This window comes from Mauremys reevesii, linkage group 15, assembly GCF_016161935.1.
Source record: "Mauremys reevesii isolate NIE-2019 linkage group 15, ASM1616193v1, whole genome shotgun sequence".
In the NCBI taxonomy this organism is placed as follows: Eukaryota; Metazoa; Chordata; order Testudines; family Geoemydidae; genus Mauremys; species Mauremys reevesii.
The window spans coordinates 42,517,000-42,543,954 of record NC_052637.1 but is presented as its reverse complement, the minus strand read 5'-3'; the positions used below and the strand labels follow the sequence as shown (position 1 = coordinate 42,543,954).

At 65.7% G+C, this 26,955-nt stretch overlaps 1 protein-coding gene across 3 annotated transcripts in view; it reads right to left on the bottom strand.

Annotated features, from left to right (window-relative positions):
* Nucleotides 1-414: 414 nt before the first annotated feature.
* AATK (apoptosis associated tyrosine kinase) overlaps nucleotides 415-26,955 on the bottom strand; it is a 53,730-nt gene continuing 27,189 nt past the window's right edge. For 2 of the 3 annotated variants that reach the window (XM_039502408.1, XM_039502409.1), the window contains exons 4-14: nucleotides 25,284-25,363; nucleotides 24,254-24,372; nucleotides 23,181-23,268; nucleotides 22,122-22,255; nucleotides 20,067-20,151; nucleotides 17,594-17,715; nucleotides 15,076-15,225; nucleotides 11,140-14,617; nucleotides 10,682-10,835; nucleotides 7,012-7,239; nucleotides 415-6,124 (exon numbers count right to left, since the gene is read on the bottom strand). In XM_039502408.1, the coding sequence (XP_039358342.1) occupies nucleotides 6,096-6,124; nucleotides 7,012-7,239; nucleotides 10,682-10,835; nucleotides 11,140-14,617; nucleotides 15,076-15,225; nucleotides 17,594-17,715; nucleotides 20,067-20,151; nucleotides 22,122-22,255; nucleotides 23,181-23,268; nucleotides 24,254-24,372; nucleotides 25,284-25,363 (4,667 nt within the window). In that variant the 3' untranslated portion in view covers nucleotides 415-6,095. The remainder of the gene's footprint in view (nucleotides 6,125-7,011; nucleotides 7,240-10,681; nucleotides 10,836-11,139; nucleotides 14,618-15,075; nucleotides 15,226-17,593; nucleotides 17,716-20,066; nucleotides 20,152-22,121; nucleotides 22,256-23,180; nucleotides 23,269-24,253; nucleotides 24,373-25,283; nucleotides 25,364-26,955) is intronic. The other variant, XR_005588616.1, reaches the window with a different exon arrangement.

The following is a 26,955-nucleotide window of genomic DNA, read 5'->3' as shown; positions in this document are numbered from 1 at the left end:
TCCCCTTCTTTGGGTGCAGCTGTTCAGTGCACATTAGCAGCAGCTGGAGGATGCAGCAAGCTCTGCTCCACAACACAAGGAGGATTTTTTTGGTTCTAGTGGTAATGATCTACAGCCAAACTGCTTCCTTACCAACCTGCTTTGAAAATGTTACTTACCAACTCTAGGGCTGGGTCTCTCCCATATCCCCTCCAGCTCCCCCAGGGGAGGCAAGGCCAGGCCAGCCTGCAGCCAGTTTGGGTTAGAAAATGTAATGCCTCCTCCCAGCCCAGTTCCCCTAAGCCAGGTTAATGAGCACTGCCCTGCACAAGTGCCTCTGCTCCATGCCAGCTGCCCTGGCCCACAGCCCGCCCAGGGGAATGATGGGCAGAGCAGTCTGGTTAGACTATTTTAAAAACTTTATTATTGGCCCAATGATATTTGACACACATGCTGGGAGCTGTATGGAAATCCGCACTGATAAAAAATACAGCAATTATGACCCGTATTGATAAAATATACAATGTAATAATAGCCTTTAGATTTAAAAAAAATAGCCAAGATGCAGCTCTGGCCTCATCCTGCTCCAGAGGCAGGTGCTTTTGACTCTATAGACCAAACCCTGGGGCTCTGCCCTTTGCTTTCCCCATAGCCACAAGGAAGGAAGGGGAGATGAAAAGGGATTAACGGCTCAGGCTGCTCCCAGCACAGTTATTAGGTAACCTTCCCCTGGACCATGCTTTGGCCTTGGGCACCTTTCAGGCCTATACAGCCAGCGGCATGTTGCTCTGCAGAGCAGGGCCTTGGCAGGCTGCTGCTAACAGCCACCGTAGTGCAAACCTTACCGAATGCTGGAAGAAACCCTCCAGTGCCTGGCTGGGGAAGAGCGCATGGGTGGCTGGTTACTCTGGGAGCTCCCCTGGGGCTGGTCTTTGCTGCCCCTGTTCTATGCCACGGGGCTCCCACACCCCAAAACAGCTCCTTCAATACATCCCCCAGTGCTTTGCCTGTGAGCTGTGTCTTGAGGGGACACTAATTCAATAGATTTACTCCTCCAGGGGAAGAGAAGCAGCAGGAGGCAGCTTGCAGCTAAAGCAGTGCCCTGGTCTAGGCAGTAACTAACCAGCTGGGGGTTGTCCCTGAAGGGCCTAGTCAGGGTGGGATCACACAGCAGGAGGGGATTTTAGCTCCTCTTCAGTTTGCCTCTGCTCTCTGCTAGCAGGGAGGAGACTTGTGCACATGGTAAGCAAGGCACCGTGCTCACTGCACCACCCCGCCAGGTGCCCTGTGGGGGAGGTGGGTGTGAGAAGGCTACTGCTAACACACACAGGCTGTCAGTGCTCCAGGGGCAGCCTTACATGGGTGAGCAAACAAGTGAACCAGGAAAGAAGTTTAGAAAAAGGGTTAAAATACAAATGGCTCATGGGGCAGCTGCAGGATTAAAGCCCAAAAGGCCAAGAGCGTCAGGCTGCAGCCTGAGGTGCTAGCCAGGGGAATACAGGTGCGCTAGGCCCTGCTTGTCTGCAAAGGGAGTGTGAGCAGGTGACAAGACCCTACGGGCAAAGCCAGCATCAGTTGGGGCAGCAGAAGATGCCTTGAAGGCTGGGCCCATCACCCTGGCTAGGAGGTGAGGCCTTGGTCGTTAAACACCACACCAAGCTGACAGTGCAAGAAACCACCGGCTTAATGTTCATCGGTGCTTTAATCCATCCCGGCTCTCTGGCTTTGCAGTCACCTTGGCTGTTCCAGCCTTGATGAATATTTAAGAGCAGCACATGGCAAGACCGTGTGCTGAATAAAGGGTCCTCAGGCAAAGCTAATGGCTGATGAGTCCTTTCACTGTTATTCCGCCTACGTCGTCCCCCGTGCAAGGCAGCCTGTGGCTCCTGCACCACTTCACGCCCACGTGAAGCACTGAATTGCAGTAAGCTGCTTGAGTGGAGGAAGGCGAGGGGGCAGGAGCAGCAAGGAGGAGAGAGCCCATCAACTACAGTGCAGTCCTGGTTACAGAGGGCTGCTGGCACGTGAGTCAATATTGCTAGACAATAAATGGAGCTGCTAATGCTGCACTCGGCGGCTGGTGCTCCACCGGTTTCTGACCAAGGCAAGGGCCAGGAGCAACACAGCTGCTCAGTGCTTTGAGGCTGCAATTAGCTCTGGCATTCACTGAACATGTCCAGAGGTGACCATTTAGTTCCACTTTCAAATGGCCTTTGACAAGGTCCTACATACACGGCTGCTCCCCTTGGGGGAGGGGTCCTGATGTGTGAGCAGCAAAGTGTTGTCATGGCGCAAAACCTGGCGAGGCACCTGCCTGCAAAGAGCAGCTGTGCATCACGGCACACGGGTCCCAGCAGGGGGCCTGACAGCATGAGCCTGCGGCCTGTGAGGTGTAAGATTTTAACAAGCAGGCGAGGGGGTGGGGGTGAGCAGGGAGGTAGCAAACTGTGCCGCTGACGTGAGGTTCTTTAGTCAAGACAGGAGAGGAGTGTGAATGAGACCTACACAAACCAGGGGAACAAGCTGACAAATGCAAGGGGCTGGAATGCACATTGGCAGCAAAAAACATTAAAGGCCCCGTGCAGTTCGCTGGGTGCCAGAGTAATTGGAGCAACTGAGCCCAAGGCGCCGGGCGTCGGTGACAACAGCCCCTTGGCCAGCTCTGCTAGCACCCCGGCAGGCTGCGTAAGGCCCAGGCTAGAGCAGCAGGGCTCAGACTCCGATGCAGCGGGTAGTAAACTGTGGGTCAGGACCCCAACGTGGGTTGTAACCCCATTTTAATGGGGTCACCAGGGCCGGCATTAGACTTGGTGGGGCTCGGGGCTGAAGCCCTCAAGCTTTGCCCCCCTCCCCCCCCCCCCTCGCCCTGAGTGGCAGGGCTTGGGCTCGGGCTCCGCTCCCCGTCCCGGGGGTGTGCAGTAATTTGTGTTGTCAGCGGGGAGGGGTGAGAACTCCTCTAATGCCCTACTGGAAGTCCATGGAGGTGGCTCCATCTGGAGCCTCTGGGCAGTGCTCATTACACTCCCAGCCCCTGGGGCAGAGGGGCCGGAGGAGAGCCAGGAGAACGAGGTGGGGCCAGGAGCAATGCAGCTTGGGCCCTTAGCCTGGAGCCAAATAAGAGGGGCCAATGCTAAGTCTCTGCACTAGTAACTGGTCTAGTGATGCGAGGGCTTGGAACAAGGGCCCATCCCAGCGTGGAGAAGTCAAGCCCACTAACCGGAACGATTTGCTGCACACGGCATGAGTAGCCTGTGGCCCTTGGCTATGGGTGCAGTCACCACTAGTGCAGAGGGATGGTGCCAGGGCCTCTGCCGGTCAGAGCCCCACATGGCAGGTGGGCGGGGAGTGTATTCTGTGCAGGGCCATACCTGCACTCTCCCAGCCAAAGCCGCGGGCCTGGGCTCTGGGCTGGCCCATACAGGGCCCAAAGGAAGGGTCACTGGGATCGGGGCTGCACATCCACATATATGTGCATCCAGCAACCCCCGTGCCCCACGTAACAGGAGGGGCTGGGGCTGCTAGTCCAACCCCCGGCCTGGCAGAACATGCTGGGCTGAGTGAGCGGGGCGGGAGGCAAGGCACAGCAGCTTAGTTTCGAGTGGCACTTGCAGAGCTCCCACCGCCCATCCAAACGGTGACTGTGCAAATGGCAGTCCCTGCTATCCCTCGCACCAGAGCTAAGCAGGGCCCGGGACCTCAGCCTGACACTGCCAGCCCACTGAAGCTCCCATGCCCTGCAGGGGAGCCATGCATCGCCCCAGCAGTGTCACTCCAGAGGGGACAGGCCATGCAGGGCACCGGGACACTGCCAGGTGAAATAACCCAGCCAGGAGCAGCGGGAGGCAAACAGCGCTAGGAGGGTGGGGAGGTGGAGATGGAGGGAGAGGTTAAAGTGCTTTCCATGCCCCAGTCACAATCCAACAGTGAAACGCAGATGGAAGTGAGCGCCATCGGCTTTGCCAGCACCATGTGGGGGTAGGTGGGGGTCTGAGCGTGGTGCCTGCTTTGCTGCCTCTTACTCTCTGCCAAACGCACAGCACTGCCCAGGCACAACAGGATCGAAAGCAAAGCAAATTCAAACAGAGATGCCACACGCACACACCCCCACCTCCCCAAAGTCGGCAGGCAGGCAAGGACAGTGACGGGGGGGCTGATTTCTCACCTCAGCATTTGGTCTATAGGCCCAAAAGGAAACAAGCCCCTGATTTCGAGGCTGCTCTCTGCTCCATTTAGTCTCTTTTCCTTCGGGAAGGCAGAACTGCACAATTATCCTAAGCCTCGAACTAATAAAAATAAAAAACAACAGAGACCTCACCCCTCGAGAAACTCTTTACATCTCTTTGGCAACAATAACTTACAGCACATTGGAGTTAGTTCAGTCGACAGCAGGTTTGTTCAGTTTTACAAAAATAGTACAGCTGGCAGTTCCGCTGCTTAGCTACACACCTGACGCCTCCCGGCAGCACACGGCTACCAGCTCTCCCGACACGCACCATCTGCTGGGATGCCTGGCAGTCTGGCACAAAACCGCCCCTGAAGGCCTTGCCCGTTGGCGCCAGGCACCATGCTGCCAGCCCCATTACCAAGGAGAGTACTGGGCTCCCACTCCCTGGCCTTGCCCTCCACTGCACAGGGTGCGATGCCAAGAGGGCTCCACTTACAGGTGCAAAAGGAGCATGGGCATACGGGAAAACCCTGCTGTGTAGCAAACACAAACAGCTTAGGGTACGGCTCTCCCTCAGGGATGAAACGTGGCCAGATAATAATACTTAGCACTTCCCAGAGCACTTGCTAGGCATTAAGGCTGCCATCCTCACATCACCTCTTGCAAGGCAGGGCAAGCAAGTATTATCCCCATTTTACAGCTGGGGAAACTGGGGCAGGGAGGCTCAGTGACTTACCTAAGGCCCCAGAGGAGTCAAGGGAGTGAGTGGCCAAGCTGGGAATCCCAGCCCAGCCCTGCCCTTGGCCTGTACCAGTCTACTCAGCTATAATTCTGGGGCAGGCTGGTGCCGCACCTGGGCTCCAGTGACACTAGAAGAAAGGGAGGGCCCCACACAGGGAGGACACAGCTGGGAGAAAAGCAGGTGGGGAAACACGCCAGCAGGGAGCTGGGAGGACAGGGCAAACAAACTGCTCTTACTGAGCTGCTCCCAGCTCCTAGGGGGCTCTTACCAGATGCCCTGCGGGAGAGCCGGAGATCGGAGGCAAAGGGCAAGCGCTGTTAGCAAGAGAGTTCTGGAAAAGTAAATCACAGAGAAATAAATGTCAAGAGCTTCCTCTAATCAGCAGTGCTCAGCCTAGGGCATGGGCGTTTGGTCTCCACCCAGGCCGTCTCCCCTGCTTTGCCACAGCTTTCCCAAGCCAAGGCACATGGGCTATCTGTGCTAGGACCGCGCTGCCACTGCCATAGCTACTGCTCCTTCCTGACCTCGGCTGTAACCGGCCTGAGCCCTCCTCGCCCAACAGCTCCAGACGCAGGCGGCAGACCAGTGCTTAGAGGAGAGGCGAGTGAGAGATTACAAACACCCAGCAGGAAGGAGGAAGACCATAACCAAAGACGGGCAGTGCCCTGTGACCAAAAAGCCAAGTGCCCGTGCAGCAGAGAGCATGGGTGGAGTGCCCCTCCCATCTACTGACGTGAAAGTGCAGGAATGCCAAGCTCCTTACATGTCAGGCAGCCCGGAGAGCACAGGAACAGGGCAGCCATCACCGAGAGGTGAGTCTGGACTCTTCTCAGGAAGCCGGGGGAGAGGGGAGCATGACGCCACGAGGTGTGAGCTGCTGGGTCGCAAAATGGCCAAGGTGGAGACTCAGTGATGTTAGCAAGGTCACAGCGCTACCCTTTAAATGCTATAATTTATATATGTATATTTATACACGCACCCACCCACCCACGCACACGCACGGTCATCACCAACCGCCTCGCTGCAGCGCCACCGGGCGCGATTCCGGCTAGCAGCAAACAAAATCCTTCCGATAAACTCTGCCTAGAAAAATAGAGCAAGGTCCCAGGAGCCCGGGGCCCGCGCCCGGCTCCCGTCCTTCAGCCTCTCTCCTTGGCCCCGAGGCCGACACCGACACCAGGAGACATCCAAGCAACCATATGGGCAGGCTCATTCTCTGTCACCGTCTTCACTGCTGCCTGGAACAGAGACAGAACAGGCGGAGTTCTCAGCACTTTAGGAGCCAGCCCACAGGACTGGCCATGTCACCTCGACAGACCCATCCCACCCTAGCTGGTAAGGCTGGCGGCCTACGCTGAGTACAACACCGAGGGGCCAAGGCCACCACTCCCAGCCAACAAGGGGAAGCGCCTTTGTGTGGTAGGGGGGGCGCCGACATGGCCCAGCCACGTTCATGCCTGGCAGCCGCCCTAGAGGGCTTAGGGCCTGGAGAGGAGAGCCTGATGTCACCGGGACAACATTCCAGCTCCAGTTCCCAAGCTCAGCCGAACAGCAGGAGCGCTGGGCCACGCTGCTACTTGCTGGGCAGCAGGCAGCCTGCATAAGGGCCCACAGACACAGTAAGAACTAATAGTACTTAGTACTGGTGAGTTCAGACATCAGCTCCCTGAGCAACGCAGCATGGTGGGCACACCCATCTCATACATGGAGAAACTGAGGCACGGGGGGGTGCAGTGACTAACCCAAGGTCACTCAGCAAGTCAGTGACCGAGATGACTGTAGAACCCAGGAGTCCTGGCTCCTAGTTCTGTGTATTCCCTCCCTAAGCCTGCAGTACATCTACAGGCAACGAACTGCCTGATTTGGTGTATGGAGCCCCCTAGGGGAGAGGGACTTGCCAGTATCAGCGTTTGAGTGAACTTCAGGAGTTCATGGCTCCCCTTCCGCGTCCAAACCACCCCACTTTGCTTCCTATAATGGATCCCAAGGCAATTAGCTGGGTCCCGGGCTGCAGGCAGACCCAGCCACGCACGGCATGCTAGCCAGACCAGCTCAAAGAGCGATTGCTGCAAGTCTCATCACTCCCAGCTCCCTGTTGGGCTGAGCACCCAGCCCCAGTCCTCACCTCCTACGGACTCTATGTCCGAGTCAGAGACGTGTGTGATGGAGAACCTGGACACCGGCGCAGGAGACACGGTGAACCGGGAGAACTGGATCGGTGGCACCTGCTTCTGGACTGGGACCAGCGAGGGAAGGCTGGGGACGGCCGAGACCGGCATCACCGTCAGTGAGGACATTAACGATGACTTCACGGGCATGAGTGGAAAGTCATCATCCCACTCGAATCCACCGCCTGGAGCAGACAACGACCACAGTGACACATCAGGGAGCAGGCCCATTGCTACTGTGCCCAGTCCTGCCGCCCCTCAGCCGGGCCTGTCGCTGCCGCACCCGCCGCCCCCTCGGCCTGCTGGCCCTCGGCCGGGCCTGTCGCTGCCGTGCCCGCCGTCCCCTCGGCCTGACACCCTCGGGCAGACTTGTCGCTGCTACGCCCGCCAGCTCCTCGGCCTGACGCCCTTGGCCAGGCCTGTCCCTGCCGCGCCTGCTGCCCTCTTGGCTGGGCCTGTCGCTACCGCGCCCGCCGCCCCCTCAGCCTGCTGGCCCTCAGCCAGGCCAGTCGCTACCGCACCTGCCGCCCCCTCGGCCTGACGCCCTCTGCAGGGCCTGTCGCTACCGCGCCTGCTGCCCCCTCGGCCAGGCCTGTCGCTACCGCGCCCGCCGCCCCCTCGGCCTGACGCCCTCGGCCGGGCCTCTCGCTGCCGCGCCCGCCGCCCCCTCGGCCTGACGCCCTCGGCCGGGCCTCTCGCTGCCGCGCCCGCCACCTCGGCCTGACGCCCTCGGCCGGGCCTGTCGCTGCCGCGCTCGCCACCCCCTCGGCATGACGCCCTCTGCAGGGCCTGTCGCTGCCGCGTCCGCCGCCCCTCAGCCTGACGCCTCGGCCAGGCCTGTCGCTGCCGTGCCCGCCGTCCTCGGCCTGACACCCTCAGCCAGGCCTGTCGCTGCTACGCCCGCCAGCTCCTCAGCCTGACGCCCTTGGCCAGGCCTGTCCCTGCCGTGCCTGCTGCCCTCTTGGCTGGGCCTGTCGCTACCGCGCCCGCCGCCCCCTCGGCCTGATGCCCTCTGCAGGGCCTGTCGCTACCGCGCCTGCTGCCCCCTCGGCCGGGCCTGTCGCTGCCGCGCCCGCCGCCCCCTCAGCCTGCTGGCCCTCAGCCAGGCCAGTCGCTACCGCACCCGCCACCCCCTCGGCCTGATGCCCTCTGCAGGGCCTGTCGCTACCGCGCCTGCTGCCCCCTCGGCCGGGCCTGTCGCTACCGCGCCCACCGCCCCCTCGGCCTGACGCCCTCGGCCGGGCCTCTCGCTGCCGCGCCCGCCGCCCCCTCGGCCTGACGCCCTCGGCCGGGCCTCTCGCTGCCGCGCCCGCCACCCCCTCGGCATGACGCCCTCTGCAGGGCCTGTTGCTGCCGCGCCCGCCGCCCCCTCGGCCTGACGCCCTCGGCCGGGCCTGTCGCTGCCGCGCCTGCCACCCCCTCGGCATGACGCCCTATGCAGGGCCTGTCGCTACCGCGCCTGCTGCCCCCTCGGCCGGGCCTGACGCTGCCGCGCCCGCCGCCCCCTCAGCCTGCTGGCCCTCAGCCAGGCCAGTCGCGACCGCACCTGCCGCCCCCTCGGCCTGCCGCCCTCTGCCGGGCCTGTCGCGACCGCGCCTGCGGCCCCCTCGGCCGGGCCTGTCGCTGCCGCGCCCGCCGCCCCCTTGGCCTGACGCCCTCGGCCGGGCCTGTCGCTGCCGCGCCCGCCACCCCCTCGTCATGACGCCCTCTGCAAGGCCTGTCGCTGCCGCGTCCGCCGCCTCAGCCTGACGCCTCGGCCGGGCCTGTCGCTGCCGCGCCCGCCACCCCCTCGGCATGACGCCTCTGCAAGGCCTGTCGCTGCCGCGTCGCCGCCCCTCAGCCTGACGCCTCGGCCGGGCCTGTCGCTGCCGCGCCCGCCGCCCCCTCGGCATGACGCCCTCTGCAGGGCCTGTCGCTACCGCGCCTGCTGCCCCCTCGGCCGGGCCTGACGCTGCCGCGCCCGCCGCCCCCTCAGCCTGCTGGCCCTCAGCCAGGCCAGTCGCTACCGCACCTGCCGCCCCCTCGGCCTGACGCCTCTGCAGGGCCTGTCGCTACCGCGCCCGCCGCCCTCGGCCGGGCCTGTCGCTGCCGCGCCCGCCACCTCGGCATGACGCCCTCTGCAAGGCCTGTCGCTGCCGCGTCCGCCGCCTCAGCCTGACGCTCGGCCGGGCCTGTCGCTGCCGCGCCCGCCACCCCCTCGGCCTGACGCCCTCTGCAGGGCCTGTCGCTGCCGCGCCCGCTGCCCCCTCAGCCTGACACCCTCGGCAGGGCCTGTCGCTGCCGTGCCCGCCGCCCCCTCAGCCTGCTGGCCCTCAGCCAGGCCAGTCGCTGCCGCGCCCGCCACCCCCTCGGCCTGACGCCCTCTGCAGGGCCTGTCGCTACCGCGCCTGTCGCTACCCTCGGCCGGGCCCGCCACCCCGGCCTGACGCCTCTGCACGGCCAGTCGCTGCCGCGCCCGCCACCCCCTCGGCCTGACACCCTCGGCAGGGCCTGTCGCTACCGCGCCTGCTGCCCCCTCGGCCGGGCCTGTCGCTGCTGCACCCGCCGCCCCCTCGGCCTGACGCCCTCGGCCAGGCCTGTCGCTGCTACGGCCGCCAGCTCCTCGGCCTGACACCCTTGGCCAGGCCTGTCCCTGCCGCGCCCGCTGCCCCCTCGGCCGGGCCTGTCGCTACCGCGCCCGCTGCCCCCTCGGCCTGACGCCCTCGGCCGGGCCTCTCGCTGCCGCACCCGCCACCCCCTCGGCCTGACGCCCTCTGCAGGGCCTGTCGCTGCCGCGCCCGCCGCCCCCTCGGCCTGACGCCCTCGGCCGGGCCTGTCGTTGCCGCGCCCGCCCCCCCCGCGGCCTGACGCCCTCTGCAGGGCCTGTCGCTGCCGCGCCCGCCGCCCCCTCGGCCTGACGCCCTCGGCCGGGCCTGTCGCTGCCGCGCCCGCCGCCCCCTCGGCCTGACGCCCTCTGCAGGGCCTGTCGCTGCCGCGCCCGCTGCCCCCTCAGCCTGACGCCCTCGGCCGGGCCTGTCGCTGCCGCGCCCACTGCCCCCTCAGCCTGCTGGCCCTCAGCCAGGCCAGTCGCTGCCGCGCCCGCTGCCCCCTCAGCCTGACACCCTCGGCAGGGCCTGTCGCTACCGCGCCTGCTGCCCCCTCGGCCGGGCCGGACGCTACCGCACCAGCCGCCCCTCGGCCTGACGCCCTCGGCCGGGCCTGTCGCTTCCGCGCCCACCGCCCCCTCGGCCTGACGCCCTCGGCCGGGCCTGTCGCTACCGCGCCCGCCGCCCCCTCAGCCTGATGCCCTCGGCCGGGCCTGTCGCTACCTTGCCTGCTGCCCTCTCAGCCTGCTGCCCCTCAGCTGGGCTCATCATTACCACTGTGCCCACTCCCTCTCTCAGCCTGTGGACTCTCAATTCGAGCTCCACCCTTCACAGAGTGCCCACCGTAGTCCATATGGATTCGCCTCCAGATTCTCTGGGGCCTTGTGCTAGTGCCACCTGATGCCCGCTATGCCCAGGGGAATCAGGCCTGGAGGGGGCAGCCTGGAGGTGGCGGGACAGGTGCCCATGCCCAGAGCCAGTGGCAGTTATACAGCTGAGTCCCTCCCCAGCTCTGGGCGCTCTGCCCGCCACAAGTCCTCACTCTCTTCAGAGGCGTTGCCATCCGAGGAGTCGTCCGATGTGCTCAGTCTGTCCACCGGGCTTGTGGGACTGGTGCTGTTGCTCTGCACGGGCTGCGGCGAAGGTGCCGTGACCTCTGGGAATGTCTGGTCGCTGAGCTCCCGAGTGGGACTTTCCTGGACATTAAAAGACACCTTGGAAAATCACCCCATAAAGACACATGCCCAAGAGCCAGGCAGTGATGACGCTGCCATCCCAGGTACACCAGTCCGTGCCCTCAGGGGCCTGGCATCCACTGACTGGGAAATGGATGGAGGCCCCATGTCACAAAGGCCTCCCCAGTCTCCCCAGCTCAACTGGGCTGGGATGTGGAGGAAGCTGGGGACAGAGCCCTGGGATGCCCTCCTGGATGGTGCCCGTCTGCTGCCCTCCTGAGCTCACTGCACAGGAAGGCAGCGACTAGGGCCTAGGGCTGCTCACCTGATCAAAGAGGTAGATGGTGACGTCGTCGTAGAAGGACACAGCCTTCTTCTTCCGCTCCAGGTCCTCGCAGAAGGTCTGGGACAGCAGGTTCGGCATCTTGAGCAGGCTGCGCAGGTTCCTGGCACTGTGGCTCTCAGCCACCACAATGGGCACAGCAGCCGGCTCATCCTCGCTCTCCTCACTCTGCTCCTGGATGTTGTAGCAGCGCAGCTCCTCATCCGACTCATCACTGTCCTCGGTGTCCTCCTCCTCATCCTCAGGCTCCTCCCGCTGCTCAGGGCCAGGTGGCCGCAGCTCTGCGTTGGCCTGCCGCAGAGAGAGGTCCAGGGACAACTGCCAGCCCTGAGCTAGTGACAGCTCTTCTGCCAGGGCCCTGCCAGGACCTTCCTGCACTTCCCCTTCTGGGGCCACTTGCACCCCTAGCTCCTCTAAAGGGTGCTCCGGCCCCTCAGGCTCAGAGCTAGGAGCCACAGCCTCACCCAGCAGGCCTGAGAGCCCCTCCTGCACGAGTTCTTTTTCACCAGCTTTGGCCAGGACCAGCAGGGCTGGGCCCTCTAGGCTCATTACCACAGGAGACAGGAAGAAGGACTTGGATGGCACAGACTCTGCTGGGATGCTGGGGATGGAAGGGCACTTGTCCCAGGTCGTATCTCTGGAGCTGTCCGAGTCCGGACTGTGGCCTGCAACTGTCTCCTCAGCCCTGGCGGCACCTCCCAGGTCTGGCTCTGGGTGGACAGCCTGGACGCTCCCTTCCCCAGGACTCACCACTTCACCTGCCATTGAGAAGCCTACACCAGAAGCTCCAGTCCCCATGGTGCACGCAGCTCCCTGAGGGCTGTCGGGGGTGTCGCTGGGCTGGGGTGGCTCCTCCCCATCACTGTTTTGGCTCGGGGAACTCCCCAGGCCTTGCACATTCAGCTGAAAGCACCCCGCCTCCCTGTCTTGGGCTTCAGACCCATCGCTGTCCTCATCCTCCTTGAGGTACCTCTCAGCGTCGGTGTCATAGTCTGAGAAGTAGGCCGAGTCACGGTACGGGTTCTTCTCGCTCAGGCCATGAAGCTCAGCGCTGAAGGATGAGGAGAGGTGCATCTCTGAGGCCACGCCGTCCCCTTCGCCCACCGCCAGACCTACGGGTGACTTCCCCAGGTGGGTGAAAGTCTCTGGCTCCCTGGGCTCATGCGGCTCCTTTAGGACAAACTCTGGGGACTCATAGTTCTCGGTGTCATAGCCGCTGTCCAGGGCCTTGGGCTGGCTGGAGGGGACGTAGCTGGTGGGGCTGAAGACTTCGCATGAACTGGCTGTGGATGGGATGTCGAGGGATTCTAGGGAGTCCGGCGTCCCCACCTGCTTCTGGAGAGACTTGAAGGATGCGATCACGTCCACTCGTTCCACGTAGTCTCCGGAGAAGTCGGTGAAGACACCAGACGTGAGTTCCGCAGTATCTTCATCACTACAGTCATCCATGTCAGGGAAGCTGGCGCTGGAGAAGGTCTTGTCTGGGGTCCGGTCCAGGTCACTTGTGATGCTCTTCCCACTCTCCACTGCAATGTCTCTGGGCACTTGGCCAGCTGCCTCAGAGGCCTCTGAAGGGATCTGGGTGCAGTCTGCACAAGGGTTGCCCTCTGTGTGGGCATACGGGACAGCCCACGCCCCAGGACTTAGCGGGAGGGCTGCCCCCTCAGCCAGCACAGTGGTGCTCTCAGATAGCTGGCAAGCTGCCCCTGCCTCGGCATGTCCCATATCAACAGGCCCTGATGGATCCATACCCTTTGGCTGTGGCATTTGGGCATGGTGATTCCCCTCCCCTCTCTCAGCTTGTCTTGATGCTGTGCTGGCATCATCCAGGCACGTTTGGGCTTCAGCTCCGGCCGAGGAGTCTGTAGGGAGCGCTGCACCGGAGGCACATCGTGAACCGGAAACGCCTGCCAGCGCTGAGTCTTCCAAAAGGTCGGAAGCGGGTGAGTCATGGCTCTCCCAGTCTCCCAGGCCGTGGGGGGAGGATGAGGAGGAAGAGGAAGAGTCCTCTTTATTGCTCAGGGTCCTGCGCTGCCCGGGATCCAAGCAGCAGCTGTGGTTCTCAATGAGCGGCTGGTCCCGCAGCGCTAGCCGCAAGGCCTTGACCAGCGGGCTCCTCCTCTCCTGCAAGGCGTCCCTGAGCTGGGCCTCGTCGCATGGCACAGAGTCCAGGGGCTCCGCCATGAGTCCCCGGAAGGTGATCATGTGGCGGTAACACCAGCTGTCCTTGGCAGGGGGCTCGCAGGGTGGAGGAGGGCAGTTGCTGCTGTTGTTGTTGGCCGAGCTGTTGGACGTCCAGTGCTGCCTCTGCACTGCTGCGCTCACATCCTCCGGGACCAGCCCGCTCGCGCACTCTCTGCTCCCGCCCTGGGGGCTGCCGCACGGGCTTTCCTCGCCCAGCTCCAAGGTGATGCAGTCCAGCCTGGAGCCCTGAGGCCTGCTGGCCACCTTCTGCCCCACACACTCCAGCAGCCTCCCTGCCAAGGGGGCTGGGTGGGGCTCCTCATAGCCGGGGGAGCCGTAGGCAAGGTTCACTGATGGGGAGATGCCCAGAGGATCCTCAAAGATGTTCTTCTGGAAGCTGGGGACCTGCCACTCCTTGCTGCCGGCCTCCAAGGGCTCCTCCTCCAGCAGGTAGTGGTCAGCGCCATCGCCTGGGGATGGTTGGTAGTATGGAGGCTCCTTGCTGTGGCATTGGTAGGAGTAGTAATCGGGATGTTCCCAAGAGCCCTCGCTGGGCGGGGCGTGGCCCAGCAGGGGTTCCATGGTCAGGGAGACAGTGGGGCTGTTATCTGAGTCATATGCGCCACTGTCCTGGCCCCCCTTGGCTTGCCAGTGGGACCCCTTGGCCGGGGAGCCGCACTCACAGTCGGGGCTGTAGGAGCACATGGCGTAGTCCAGCTCGGTGCGACCCTCCGAGGGCCCTTCGATGCGGATGTAGTACTCGCTGCTGAGCGAGGGGCTGTGGGCGCCCAGGATGGGCACCACGCTGGGCGCGTGCAGGTTTGGGCAGCCCTGCTGCTTGCACTCATAGCAGGACGGCGAGACGCCGAGGCTCAGCCGTCCCAGGGAGCTGGCGGGGTAGTACAAGTCCTGGTACTGGGCGGCACTGCTGGGGCTCAGGGCCCCCGGGGGCACCTGGAAGCACTCAGCCTTGCTGGGCTCCCATTTGTACTCGAAGTTGAGGCCCTGGCTGGTCTCCATGACAGTCAGGACGTCGTCCCCGTCCGAGTGGAAGCCTTCGGCAGAGAACTGCTCCAGCAGCGGGAAGGAGGAGACCTCGGTGCCGCGGTGGCTGGTGCTGGAGCTGCTGTTGGGCTTCATGGAGTTCCAGCGCCTCTCGAACTCCTCCTCTGCCTCCGTCGCCCCCTTGGCACACAGGTAGGAGAGAAGCAGGTGCACCTCTTCCGCCGTCGGCCTCTGCTCGGGCTGCAGCCAGCAGAACTGCATTACCTCGTACCTGCGAGACAGAAGGAGACTGGAGTCCGTCCCTGCACAGCGCCCCCGCCTGCCTGCAGCCGCTCTGGCAGGTCCCTGTGGCTGCATGCTCCCCAGCCCCCATCTCCCTGCCAACCCCAGCAAGAAGGCGACTTTCCACCAGCCGGTGAGAGGGCGGCTGGGCATGGACACGCCCACGCTTTGCCTGCACACGGCGCCGCCGCGTGTGTTCTGACTCACTGTTCAGCAGGACTGCCCCCGCCCGGCAGATGGCACCGGGCCCCTCAGTGCACCCCTGCCCAGAGCCAGCCCAGGCGAGAGGAACCGGAGGAGAGGAAGGGAGGATGCACAAATAGGAGAGCGCTCGGCAAGCACGTTGCTAACGCAGTGGTCCGAGGCCCAAGGCAGGCGGAAATCTGCCACCCTCCGGCAGCACCTGGCAACTCCACCCCCCCCCGGCGTCCGCGGCGTGCTCCTCACCAGCGCTCAGACAGCAACAGCTTTAGCTGGGGCTTGGGCAATTTGAGCTGCTGCTCCTTGATGGCGTAGGTGAGCACCTGCCGGTCGGAGTAGCGGTAGTAGGGCTGGTTGCCCAGCTCAAAGAGCTCCCAGATCGTCACGCCCAGAGACCTGCAGAGACAGGGACGAGTGTGTGTCGTGGCAGCACGGCGGGGGGGACAAGTTCAACCAACAGCAGAGAGGAAAGGCCAAGGGAGGGACATAACCCATCCACTGGGGTCAACGGGCCAGATCCCCACCTGGTGTGAACAGGCCCCGCTCCACTGGGGTCAACAGCCAGATCCCCACCTGGTGTGAACAGGCCCCGCTCCACTGGGGTCAACAGCCAGATCCCCCACCTGGTGTGAACAGGCCCCGCTCCACTGGGGTCAACAGCCAGATCCCCACCTGGTGTGAACAGGCCCCGCTCCACTGGGGTCAACGGGCCAGATCCCCACCTGATGTGAACCGGCCCGCCCACTGGGGTAAACGGGCCTGCTCCCCCGCTGGTGTGAACAGGCCCCGCTCCACTGGGGTCAACAGCCAGATCCCCAGCTGGTGTGAAAAGGCCCCGCTCCACTGGGGTCAACGGGCCAGATCCCCACCTGGTGTGAACAGGCCCCGCTCCACTGGGGTCAACAGCCAGATCCCCACCTGGTGTGAACAGGCCCCGCCCCACTGGGGTCAACCGGCCAGATCCCCACCTGGTGTGAACAGGCTCCGCCCCACTGGGGTCAACAGGCCAGATCCCCAGCTGGTGTGAACAGGCCCCGCTCCACTGGGGTCAACAGCCAGATCCCCAGCTGGTGTGAACAGGCCCCACTCCACTGGGGTCAACAGCCAGATCCCCAGCTGGTGTGAACAGGCCCCGCTCCAGTGGGCTCAACAGGCCAGATCCCCAGCTGGTGTGAACAGGCCCCGCTCCACTGGGGTCAACAGCCAGATCCCCAGCTGGTGTGAACAGGCCCCGCTCCACTGGGGTCAACGGGCCAGATCCCCAGCTGGTGTGAACAGGCCCCGCTCCACTGGGGTCAACGGGCCAGATCCCCACCTGGTGTGAACAGGCCCCGCTCCACTGGGGTCAACAGCCAGATCCCCACCTGGTGTGAACAGGCCCCGCTCCACTGGGGTCAACAGGCCAGATCCCCAGCTGGTGTGACCAGGCCCCGCTCCACTGGGGTCAACAGGCCAGATCCCCAGCTGGTGTGAACAGGCCCCGCTCCACTGGGGTCAACGGGCCAGATCCCCACCTGGTGTGAACAGGCCCCGCTCCACTGGGGTCAACGGGCCAGATCCCCAGCTGGTGTGAATAGGCCCCGCTCCACTGGGGTCAACAGGCCAGATCCCCAGCTGGTGTGAACAGGCCCCGCTCCACTGGGGTCAACGGGCCAGATTCCCAGCTGGTGTGAACAGGCCCCGCTCCACTGGGGTCAACGGGTCAGATCCCCACCTGGTGTGAACAGGCCCCGCTCCACTGGGGTCAACGGGCCAGATCCCCAGCTGGTGTGAACAGGCCCCGCTCCACTGGGGTCAACGGGCCAGCTCCCCAGCTGGTGTGAACAGGCCCCGCTCCAGTGGGGTCAACAGGCCAGATTCCCAGCTGGTGTGAACAGGCCCCGCTCCACTGGGGTCAACGGGCCAGATCCCCAGCTGGTGTGAACAGGCCCCGCCCCACTGGGGTCAACGGGCCAGATCCCCACCTGGTGTGAACAGGCCCCGCTCCACTGGGGTCAACGGGCCAGCTCCCCACCTGGTGTGAACAGGCCCCGCTCCACTGGGGTCAACGGGCCAGATCCCCACCTGGTGTGAACAGGCCCCGCCCCACTGGGGTCAACGGGCCAGATCCCCAGCTGGTGTGAACAGGCCCCGCTCCACTGGGGTCAACGGGCCAGATCCCCAGCTGGTGTGAACAGGCCCCGCTCCACTGGGGTCAACGGGCCAGATCCCCACCTGGTGTGAACAGGCCCCGCCCCACTGGGGTCAACGGGCCAGATCCCCACCTGGTGTGAACAGGCCCCGCCCCACTGGGGTCAACGGGCCAGATCCCCACCTGGTGTGAACAGGCCCCGCTCCACTGGGCTTATGCCTGTTCACACAGCTGGGCATCCAGCCCTGGACTCTCAGATTTTAAGGGCAGGTGGCGGCAGTCAGCTGACCCATGCTGACCTCCTCTAGAGCTCTGGCCTCAGACCCTCCCCAGCCACTCCGCCCCCCCAGTGCCACCCTGCCAGGGGCTGAGGCCATGCACAGGCCTTTGTGACTCTCCAGGAGGGGAGGCCCATCCCCTGCTGCGTCCATATGGGAGTGGCAGCCCTGCCCTGTCCCCCGCCCCACACCCCAAGCAGACCACGAGGCACTGACACATCCTGAGCAGGGACACAGGCCCGACTCACACCCGCGTGCTGGCTGAGGGCTGGGCCTGAGTCACTTGCACACAGCCTGGGGGCGGGCAGGGGCTGCTGGCAGCCTGGCACGTGCCCCGCCTGGGCCCTGCGCTCACCAGACGTTGCTGGATTTGGTCTGATCCACTATGAGCAGGTTGCCGTGCACCTCGTCGATGAGCTCGGGCGCGATCCAGCGCAGCGGCACCCACAGCTGGTCGGCCGTCACGAAGTAGTCGTCCTGCCGAGCATGCGGGGTCAGCGCGAGAAGAGAACGTCAACCTACGCGTAGGGGGACCGGCACGCCCAGGTGTGACAGCAGCACCCCCCAGCCCTGCTGCCCCGGCCCCTCGTCCTTCCCCCCAGCCCTGCCGCCCCGGCCCCTCCTCCCTCCCTTCCCCCAGCCCCCTGCTGCCCCGGGCCCCTCCTCCCTCCCTTTCCCCCAGCCCCCTGCTGCCCCGGGCCCCTCTTCCTCCCTTCCCCAGCCCTGCTGCCCTGGCCCCTCGTCCTTCCCCAGCCCTGCCGCCCGGCCCCTCCTCCCTCCCTTGCCCCCTGCCCTGCCGCCCCGGCCCCTCCTCCCTCCCTTCCCCCCAGCCCTGCCGCCCCGGCCCCTCTTCCCTCCCTTCCCCCCAGCCCTGCCGCCCCGGCCCCTCTACCCTCCCTTCCCCAGCCCTGCCGCCCCGGCCCCTCGTCCTTCCCCCCAGCCCTGCCGCCCCGGCCCCTCCTCCCTCCCTTCCCCCAGCCCCCTGCTGCCCCGGGCCCCTCCGCCCTCCCTTTCCCCCAGCCCCCTGCTGCCCCGGGCCCCTCTTCCCTCCCTTCCCCCAGCCCTGCTGCCCGGCCCCTCGTCCTTCCCCCAGCCCTGCCGCCCCGGCCCTCCTCCCTCCCTTCCCCAGCCCTGCCGCCCGGCCCCTCCTCCCTCCCTTCCCCAGCCCTGCCGCCCCGGCCCCTCTTCCCTCCCTTCCCCAGCCCTGCCGCCCCTCCCTCCCATCCTCCAGCTCTCCTCTCCCCTACCCAGAGCCTCCCATTCCCTCTCCACTTCTCCTTTTCCCCAAGCCCCTGCTGCCCCCTTCCCCAGCCCCCATCTAGCTCCTCTTCCCCTCGTTCATCTCCTCCCCAGCTCCTCTTTCTCCATTTCCTCCCTGCCCCACCAACCCCTGTCCTGCTCTCCTGGCGACTGCCTCTCCTCCTCTGCCACCCCTCACCCCCCAATCTCCAGCCCCGTCCACTGCCTCTCCTCCTCCCCCATCCTCTGGCCTGCCCACCACAGCCTCCTACCACTGCCCCTCCCCGCCCGGCCCTCTGCTGCCCCCAGCCCCCACTGCCCCTCCCGCCCGGCCCTCTGCTGCCCCCAGCCCCACTGACCCTCCCCACCCGGCCCTCTGCTGCCCCCAGCCCCCACTGACCCTCCCCGCCCGGCCCTCTGCTGCCCCCAGCCCCACTGCCCCTCCCGCCCGGCCTCTGCTGGCCCCCAGCCCCACTGCCCCTCCCCACCCAGCCCTCTGCTGCCCTCCAGCCTCCACTGCCCCTCCCCGCCCGGCCCTCTGCTGCCCCCAGCCCCACTGACCCTTCCCCTGCCCGGCCCTCTACATCCCTCAAACCCCACTGCCCCCTCCCCCGCCCGGCCCTCTGCTGCCCCCAGCCCCCACTGCCCCCTCCCTGCCCGGCCCTCTGCATCCTCCAACCCCACTGCCCCTCCTCCGCCCGGTCCTTTGCATCCCTCCAACCCCCACTGACCCTTCCCCCACCCGGCCCTCTGCTGCCCCCCAACCCCCACTGACCCCTCCTCTGCCCGGCCCTCTGCTGCTCCCCATCCCCCACTGCCCCCTCCCCACCCGGCCCTTTGCTGCTCCCCATCCCCCACTGCCCCCTCCTCCCAGCAGTTCCAATCCCTCAGGGCTGAAGTGACCTCCCCAAAGGCTCCAGCAGCCAGTAACTTGCCCTGGATGCCAGGCAGAAGCAGGTCTCCAGGACTCAGCGGGCAGGTGAGGTCTGAGCTGCTGCGACGCCCAGGGAGAGGAACAGGCTAGCAGCAGGGATCTGTCCCCTCCCGCCCCTGCCCCAGCCCCTGCGGGTAACTGAAGGCACAGCCGCCCTGGTCCCTGCGGGGCTCTGTTTGGATTAGGAGGAGGGAAGGAGGCAGGGCATTGCCAGCTGCTCTGTGTGGGAGAACCCCCCCTGAGTCAGACCAAGCAGTGTCTGCCCTGCCCAGAGGGGGAGCGTAGGAGGCTCAGAAATACCCATTCCCAGGCCCCTCTCTCCAGGAGGAGGAGAGGAAACAAGCAGAGATCCGAAAGCCCCATTCCCAGGACACTGGGAGCCTCCCGCATCAGACAGACGAGGAAACCGAGACTGAATCCCAGGTGCTCAGAGTAACCAGCCCGAAGGGACCCAGCAGCCAGGGCCTGGCCCAGGGCTCCCATCCTCCAACACCCCCTGCTACAGTAACCCCAGCTCCCGGGTCCCTGAGCCCCGCTGGAGTTGGCAGCGCTGGGCCGGGAGGATGCCTTGTGCCTGAGCCCAGGTCATCCCACAGAGGCTGGGCTCCAGCAGGTGCCGAAAGCCACCCCCAGCCCCACCCCAGCCCAGACTTACTTTGTACTTGCAGTGAGCCAGGCCGTAGTCCCCGACTTTGACGGTCAGGTCAGCAGTGAGTAAGCAGTTCCGCAAAGCCAGGTCGCTAGACAAAGGAAACGCACAGCTGCTGTTACACAACCCCAGGCCGGCTGGGGCGGTGCAGTGGGGAGGTCACACACGGATTGGGGTGAGGGTGCCAGGCAAGCAGCAGCCGCCCAGGGCAGAGGGGCCTCAACAACCCGGTGAGGAGACAAGGGGGGGGCATCAGGGTTCTGGATTTGAACCCGTCCCGTGGGGGGGTGAGGAGGGAGCTGGGCCCAGACTTTGGCCAGAGACAGCAGGGATCAGGCTGTAACTCACTGGCTATTGCGGGGCATTCCAATCACCAGGGAATTCGCCGCCTCCAGCCGGCCATCCCTCCGTCAGACTAAGCCAGGCAGAATGGAGATTGCCTGGCAACCTACCTCGGCCATTTCCTAACCTGCCACTGTGACACGCGCCTCGCAGCGTGCATGAGTGTGTGTGCACACGTGCGGGTAGGTGGGTGCAAGTGTATGCACACGTATGTCTATGTGGGTGTATGCACATGTGGGTGGGTGGGGGCGGGTATGGGGAGCGACATGGGTGGGTGGCAGAGCGGCTGTGTGTATGGGGGTGCGGGCGAGGGGGGTGTGTGTGTAGGGGGAGGGGGGGCGAGGGTGTATGCATGTGACCCAGGCAGGACCCGTGGGGAGCTGGCGCACACCAGGCATGGCTCATGGCCTGTAGGTGTCTGGTTCGAGCCCAGCTCGGCAGGGATTAAAGGCGTCCCGACTAACGGCTCTGGTGACCTATGCGAGATGGGTTTGGGGGGGTTCCGGCTCACGTGTCACACTCGCTGCTGCGCTTTGCGCCGACTGGCAGGCTGCGTGGAGAGGCCAGGAGTGCGTGGGCCAGGGGGACCCCAGAGGGGCAGGGGAGGTGTCCGGGCAGCTGGCCCTGCTGCTGCCCTGTAGAGCACCACCAGGCGCCGTTCACCTGCACAAACTAGCGACGGGGAGGCAGTGAGCACCCAGGACCTGCCGCTGGAGAGCAGCGCTGGAGGCACTGGTTCCCACCGGGTGCTGGGCAGCACTGGAGGCAGAGGCAGTGAGGCAGGGCCCCGCCCGAGGCTCCAGGCAGTGCCCCCCAGCGCAGGGCCCAGGCTGTGGCAGGCGAGAAGGATCCGACGGCCCCAGAAGCCAGCGCTCGCCCTCTTCAACAAAATCACTGATGCTGGAGTCTCCGTGTGCAACTCACTCAGCACCAGGATATTGTTGGGGAGGAGAAGCCAGAGGGCGGCGGGTGGACCAGGTTTGAGGAGAGGAACCCCGGAGTCCTGGGCGAGTGGCAGTGCCCTGCTGTGCTGCTACGGTGGGGTGAGACCCTCTCGGCCCCCAGCCAACGGGTGGGTGTGGAAAACCACAGGCTAAAGGGGCCGTTGGGAAAGCCACATGCGACACCGTCCGCCCACATGCCAGGCTGGGGACCGGACAACTCCCACCCCAGACATGCCCCAACCTCTGTCCCCCTCCCTGTTAGCCTGGACCCCCCCCGCATGCCAGGCAGGGGACTGGACACCCCCCCACACACACACCAGGCCAGGCCAGACCCACTGGCAGCCCCTCTTCCTGCTTGGCCCATGTCCTCAGGGAGGGGTCGCCAGCCCACAGGCCTCAGCATGGGAAGCACCTTTACTGCAGTCTCTGCTCATAGCCTGAGCCCAGGGGTGTCACGGGCCCAGCAATCCGGGGATGGCACCTGAGGGGGCCCCAAGCCTTGGTGATGGCGAGGGAGTCGGATGAGGCTGCATAGGGTACCGGGGAAGTTACAAGGCCTTTCCAGCCCCTGCCCCAGTCCCCACTCCGACCCCCCCGCCGCCCTGGTCCCCCTCCCCACCCAGTGTCTCGCTCTCCCAGGGTGCATACCCTGCAGGGAGCTCATGGTTTCTGGAGCCATGGGTGGCGGGGGGGCAGGGGCGGGCGACGCTCAGGGCCCAGCAGGCAGGGAAGGGGAGAGTCTGTGGTGCCCCCTCCCCCACCGGCCCAGCCTTACCTGTGCACATAGTGATTCTTGTGCAGGTGCAGGATGCCGCATGCCACTTCGCAGGCCATTCGCTGCAGCGTGAGGGGGTCGGGGGCCATGGAGTCGGCCACCTGGCAGCTCCGCAGGTAGCCCTTCAGGTCGCCCTGTCACGGGAGCAGCAGCCGTCACCGTCCCTGAGCCCCAGCCCGGCCTGCCAGTGTCGAGGTCTCTGAGCCCCTCCCCGCTCAGTGGCCCTGTGCCGTCCTGCCCCAGGCAGACCCCGAGGGCCCCACGCACCATCACAAAGTGGGGAGCAGCCGGGAGCAGAGCTGAGTGCACAGGGGAGCGAGGGGGCGTCAGGGCAGGGGACGAGCTGGAGCAGAGCAGAGGGCCTGGCCCCAAACGGGTTTATACGTGGGGGGGGGGGGGATCTACCTCCCCAGTCCCCTGCCCACGAGCCACAGGCAAACACCCACGTGGGGGGTGGGACGTGGCACAGGGGGCACATGCCCACCAACCACCTCCCCCCATGGGGCTCAGGGGTCTGGAAAACCCAGCAAGGCTGGGACTGCCCCATGCCGGCAGGTAGGCAGATCCCCTGCGATCCCGGCTCCCTGGCGTGAACCGCATCACCCCAGCCGCACGGGGAGCCTGCCAGCGCCGGACACTATGGGGATCACATGGGGGCCTCTCAGACCCCCATTACCAGCCTGGGCCTTGTGCTGCCTGCAGGGCTCTGCCGTGGCTGTGAGCCGGCACGAAGGGCTCTGTGGAGCTGGGCCCCAGCCGTGTTCGCTCACTAACCCTGCTACCAAACGAGGGGCAGGCGGCCCCACCCCGCCTGGCAGCCCCCTCACTGTAACCTGTGGCTCAGCACAGGAAATGAGCCAGCCCCGAAGCTGTGGGGCGCTGAGATTCACAAACGCTGGGGGGCAAGCGGGGCCTGAAATAACCTGCTCTGGACACGGCGTTTGCTGTCCAGCCCCTGCGGCAGCAGCTGGGCCCGGGGGAACCCGCAGGGGAAGCAGAGGAGAGCCCAGGGGGCACCTGGGCCACAGAGGGAGCAGGGTTTTAAAGCAGGCGACGTACCAGCGGGCAGAACTCCATGACCAGCAGGTAGGGCGTCACCTCGGCGCACTGGGCCAGGCACTGCAGCAGGTTTGTGTGCTGGAGAGCCCTGCGCAGGGAGGGGAGAGAGCAGCGGAGATTTCAACCAGGGAAGCAGGGTTGGGACAACTTACCTGTCATCTCTGGGCTGGGCAGGCAGGGGGCTGCGGGTCGGGCTGCAGGGGCACCGGCAGAGCTGTGTGCGGGGAGCCCAGGGCTGGGCTAGCAGAAAGAAACCTTTTCAGAGAGCTTTCTCCTTGTCACACAGCCCGCACAATGCGTCACTGGGGCAGCAAGGAGCTCGCTGCGCCCCGTCCCCACGCCAGGCCTGGCCGGGCAGAGAACAAATGGGTACCGGGAAGTGCCAGCCGCCCCAACAGGCCCCACAACAATAGGGTGTTTGTTCGTCTCTCAGTGCAAAGTTGACGGCTACTCCAATCCCAGCCCCCACAGATCTGTCGATGCGTCTCAATCCCAGCCCCCCAGCCCCCCAGCTTCTGCAGGCCTGCTCCTCCCACCCCCAGATCTGTGAATGCTCTTCAATCCCAACCCCCGGCCGGCCAGCTCCCCCCTGCCCACAAACACACTTCCCTGTCCATCCCAAGCCGCAGCCCCCTGGATTAGTCCAGGCCTGGCCTCTCGCCCAGCTCAGCTACCCCTCAGTCCTGCCCGGCTCCCCGCCAGACACAGACTGGGGCTGAGTCGTGCAATGGTTTGGGATGGGACCCGTTTGCTCTGTTCTAGGCCCAGACCCAACGTGCTGCCCGTGACCGGAGCCTGGAGACCAGGACAGCAGCGACCCTCAGGTGGTGGTTCAGGGACGGCCAGTGTGGGAAAGGGCCTCCCCGCGCCACGCTGCCGACTCAGCCGTGGCGGGGAGGCACCCCTGGGAGCAGAGCGCCAGAGGCTTTGGCTCCACACTGGCAGGGAGGGACCCAGCAGTGGGGGCCATCCCCAGAGCCCTTCCCTGGGGCAAGGGAGCCCTTTCCTTGCATGGCAGAGACACCAGGGCTCGAGCGGGTGCTGTGCTGGCAGCAGCAACCCCGGGGGCCTACCTGTACGGCTGGGCTTCCTCCAGGAACTGCATCTGGTCCTGCACGCTGGCGCTCACCTTCAGCTCCTTCACCACCACCTGGGTGCTGCTGAGCCCCAGGTTCACCTCCCCCAGGAACACCTAGGGACGGCAGCACACGTCAGCCCTGCGCCCCCATCCCTGCGCCCCGTGGCACGTCCCCTGCCTGCCCTCACGTCTCTGCACCCACGTCCCTGCGCCCACCTCCTGCGCCCCGTGGCACGTCCCCTGCCTGCCCTCACATCCCTACGCCCACGTCCTGCGCCCACCTCCTGCGCCCCGTGGCATGTCCCCTGCCTGCCCTCACATCCCTACGCCCCCATCCCTGCGCCCACCTCCTGCGCCCCGCAGCACGTCCCCTGCCTGCCCTCACGTCCCTGCGCCCACGTCCCTGCGCCCTCATCCTGTGCCCCATGGCACGTCCCCTGCCTGCCCTCACGTCCCTGCACCCACGTCCCTGCGCCCCGCGGCACGTCCCCTGCCTGCCCTCACGTCCCTGCGCCCACGTCCTGCGCCCACCTCCTGCGCCCCGCAGCACGTCCCCTGCCTGCCCTCACGTCCCTGCGCCCACGTCCCTGCGCCCCGTGGCACGTCCCCTGCCTGCCCTCACGTCTCTGCACCCACGTCCCTGCGCCCCCATCCCTGCGCCCCATGGCACGTCCCCTGCCTGCCCTCACGTCTCTGCACCCACGGCCCTGCGCCCTCGTCCTGTGCCCCGCAGCACGTCCCCTGCCTGCCCTCACATCCCTGTGCCCTGTGACATGTCCCCTGCCTGCCCTCACACCCCCACCCTGCACCCATGTCCCCACCCTGCACCACGGCCCCATGCCCCACAGCATGTCCCCTCCCTGCGCCCCGCAGCACACCCACTCCCTGTGCCCATGTCCCTGCCCGGAGCCCACAGCACCATGCCCTGCACCCAACCCTGCTGCCGGGGTGAATCCCGGCCTGAGCTGGCGTCCCTCGGGGAGCCCTCCCCGGGCACAGCTCCCCCAAGAGAAGGACGTGCTCACCTTCCCAAACCAGCCGTGGCCGATCTCCTTCAGGTAGAGGAGGCTGTGCCGCCCCAGATCCGTGGACTTGAGCAGCTGCACTGTAAGAGAGCACATCCAGCTAGCTGGGCATCAGCGCGCCCGGTGGCCCGCCCCACCCACCCGCCTGCCAGCTTAGCCGCGTCTCCCAGCCGCGCCCAGCTCGCCCCCTCCTGCCGTTCGGCGCCAGGCCCCGTGCAGCCTCACGGTGGTCATCCATCGGCCCTGCAGCGCTGTCCCCTGGGCTCCGGCTGGCAGAGCTGTGGGCTCAGGCACGGGATGGCAGCATTGTCCCGGGAGCAGCCGGTATCGTGGGCAGCTCCAGCCCCTCACACCCTGTGATATGGCACTGGGCGGAGCTGCACTCCAGGGGAGACGGCTAGTGCCCCCGGGCGGGCAGCAGGTGTCAGTTGTGGCCCCTTCATGTCCAGGAACCGCTCCCTGCTGGCGTTCCCCACCACGGGCTGGGAGCCGTCTGTGCCAGCAGAACAGCCCTTTCCCGCTGAGCTCTCTTCAAGGCGGCAGCAGGTGGGGGGGCTGCCCCTCCTCCCCCAGTCCAGCTGGGAGGTCCAGGAACCCGCAGCCGGACAGGAGGGGGGGCGAAGTCAGAGCGAGCAGGCGCCCTGCGGCCCAGCCCAACCACCCAGCCAGCAGCTCCGGGGCATCTGGGATTCAGCCCCCGCGCTCCTCCCACCCAGCCCTGCCCAGCACTCCCTCCCTCCCCGCCAGAATCCCAGCATTCCAGCCCCACGGAGGGCAGCAATGGGCCCATTGTTGGGCAGCATCGCGCCGCCCTGCACCGCTCCGGCCACGCCAGACACTGGGGCCATTGTCCAAGCCCCAGTGAGCTCAGCTGGGGGAGCACCCGGCACAGCAGCAGAGAGGGGCAGGGAGTGAGGGCAGCTTCTCTGTGGCAGCGTTTGTTGGCTCCTTGCCCCGCCCGGCGAGCTCAGAATTCCTCTCCCACTCACAGGCCTGTTTACCCCAGCCAGGGGGGCAGCACCAGGGAAGGAATTTGGGGCCGTGGGATGAGCTCAGAAAGCGCCTGTGTCTCCAGGGGCCTGTGCAGAACAGGAGCCCAGTGTGACCTGCCTGCCCAGGGTCCGAGCTCCCTGTGGCAGAGGCCTTCCCTTCCCCAACCTGCCCGGCCCGGAGTGCTAGCCCAGCCCCCTCAGCACCGGGGCTGGTGAACCCGGGCTGCTCTCCTGCACTGGTGCTGGAGAACAGGCCTGGGGGATGCTGGTCAGAGGGGGCTGCAGGCCAGGAGACAGGGCCCCCGGGGCCGGCTGCTCCCCCCCCCTCCGCTAATGGGCCAAGACCAGCTCCTCCCGGGGCATGTGTCTGGGCTCGTGTGATCCCTGCACTCCGCAGGGAGCGCTTCCCCCCAAAAGCCACCCTTTATCCCAGGGGTGACCACCAGGTGGTGCCACTGAGCCACGGGCCTGGATGCCGGGATTCCCTGCCCCAGGCAGGGGCCAAGAGCGCCCTCTGCAGGTGCCAGGCAACCTCTGTGTGCCAGCCGCTCGGGCGAGGACAGGCCCCAGTAAGCCCCCTGGGTGGGGGCTGCAGGCACAGTGACTGCAGGGAGCGTCCTCGGAGCCAGCCATGGGAAGGGGCTGCTGGCCGCGGTCAGTGTCTCTGCCTCCCTTCCCCA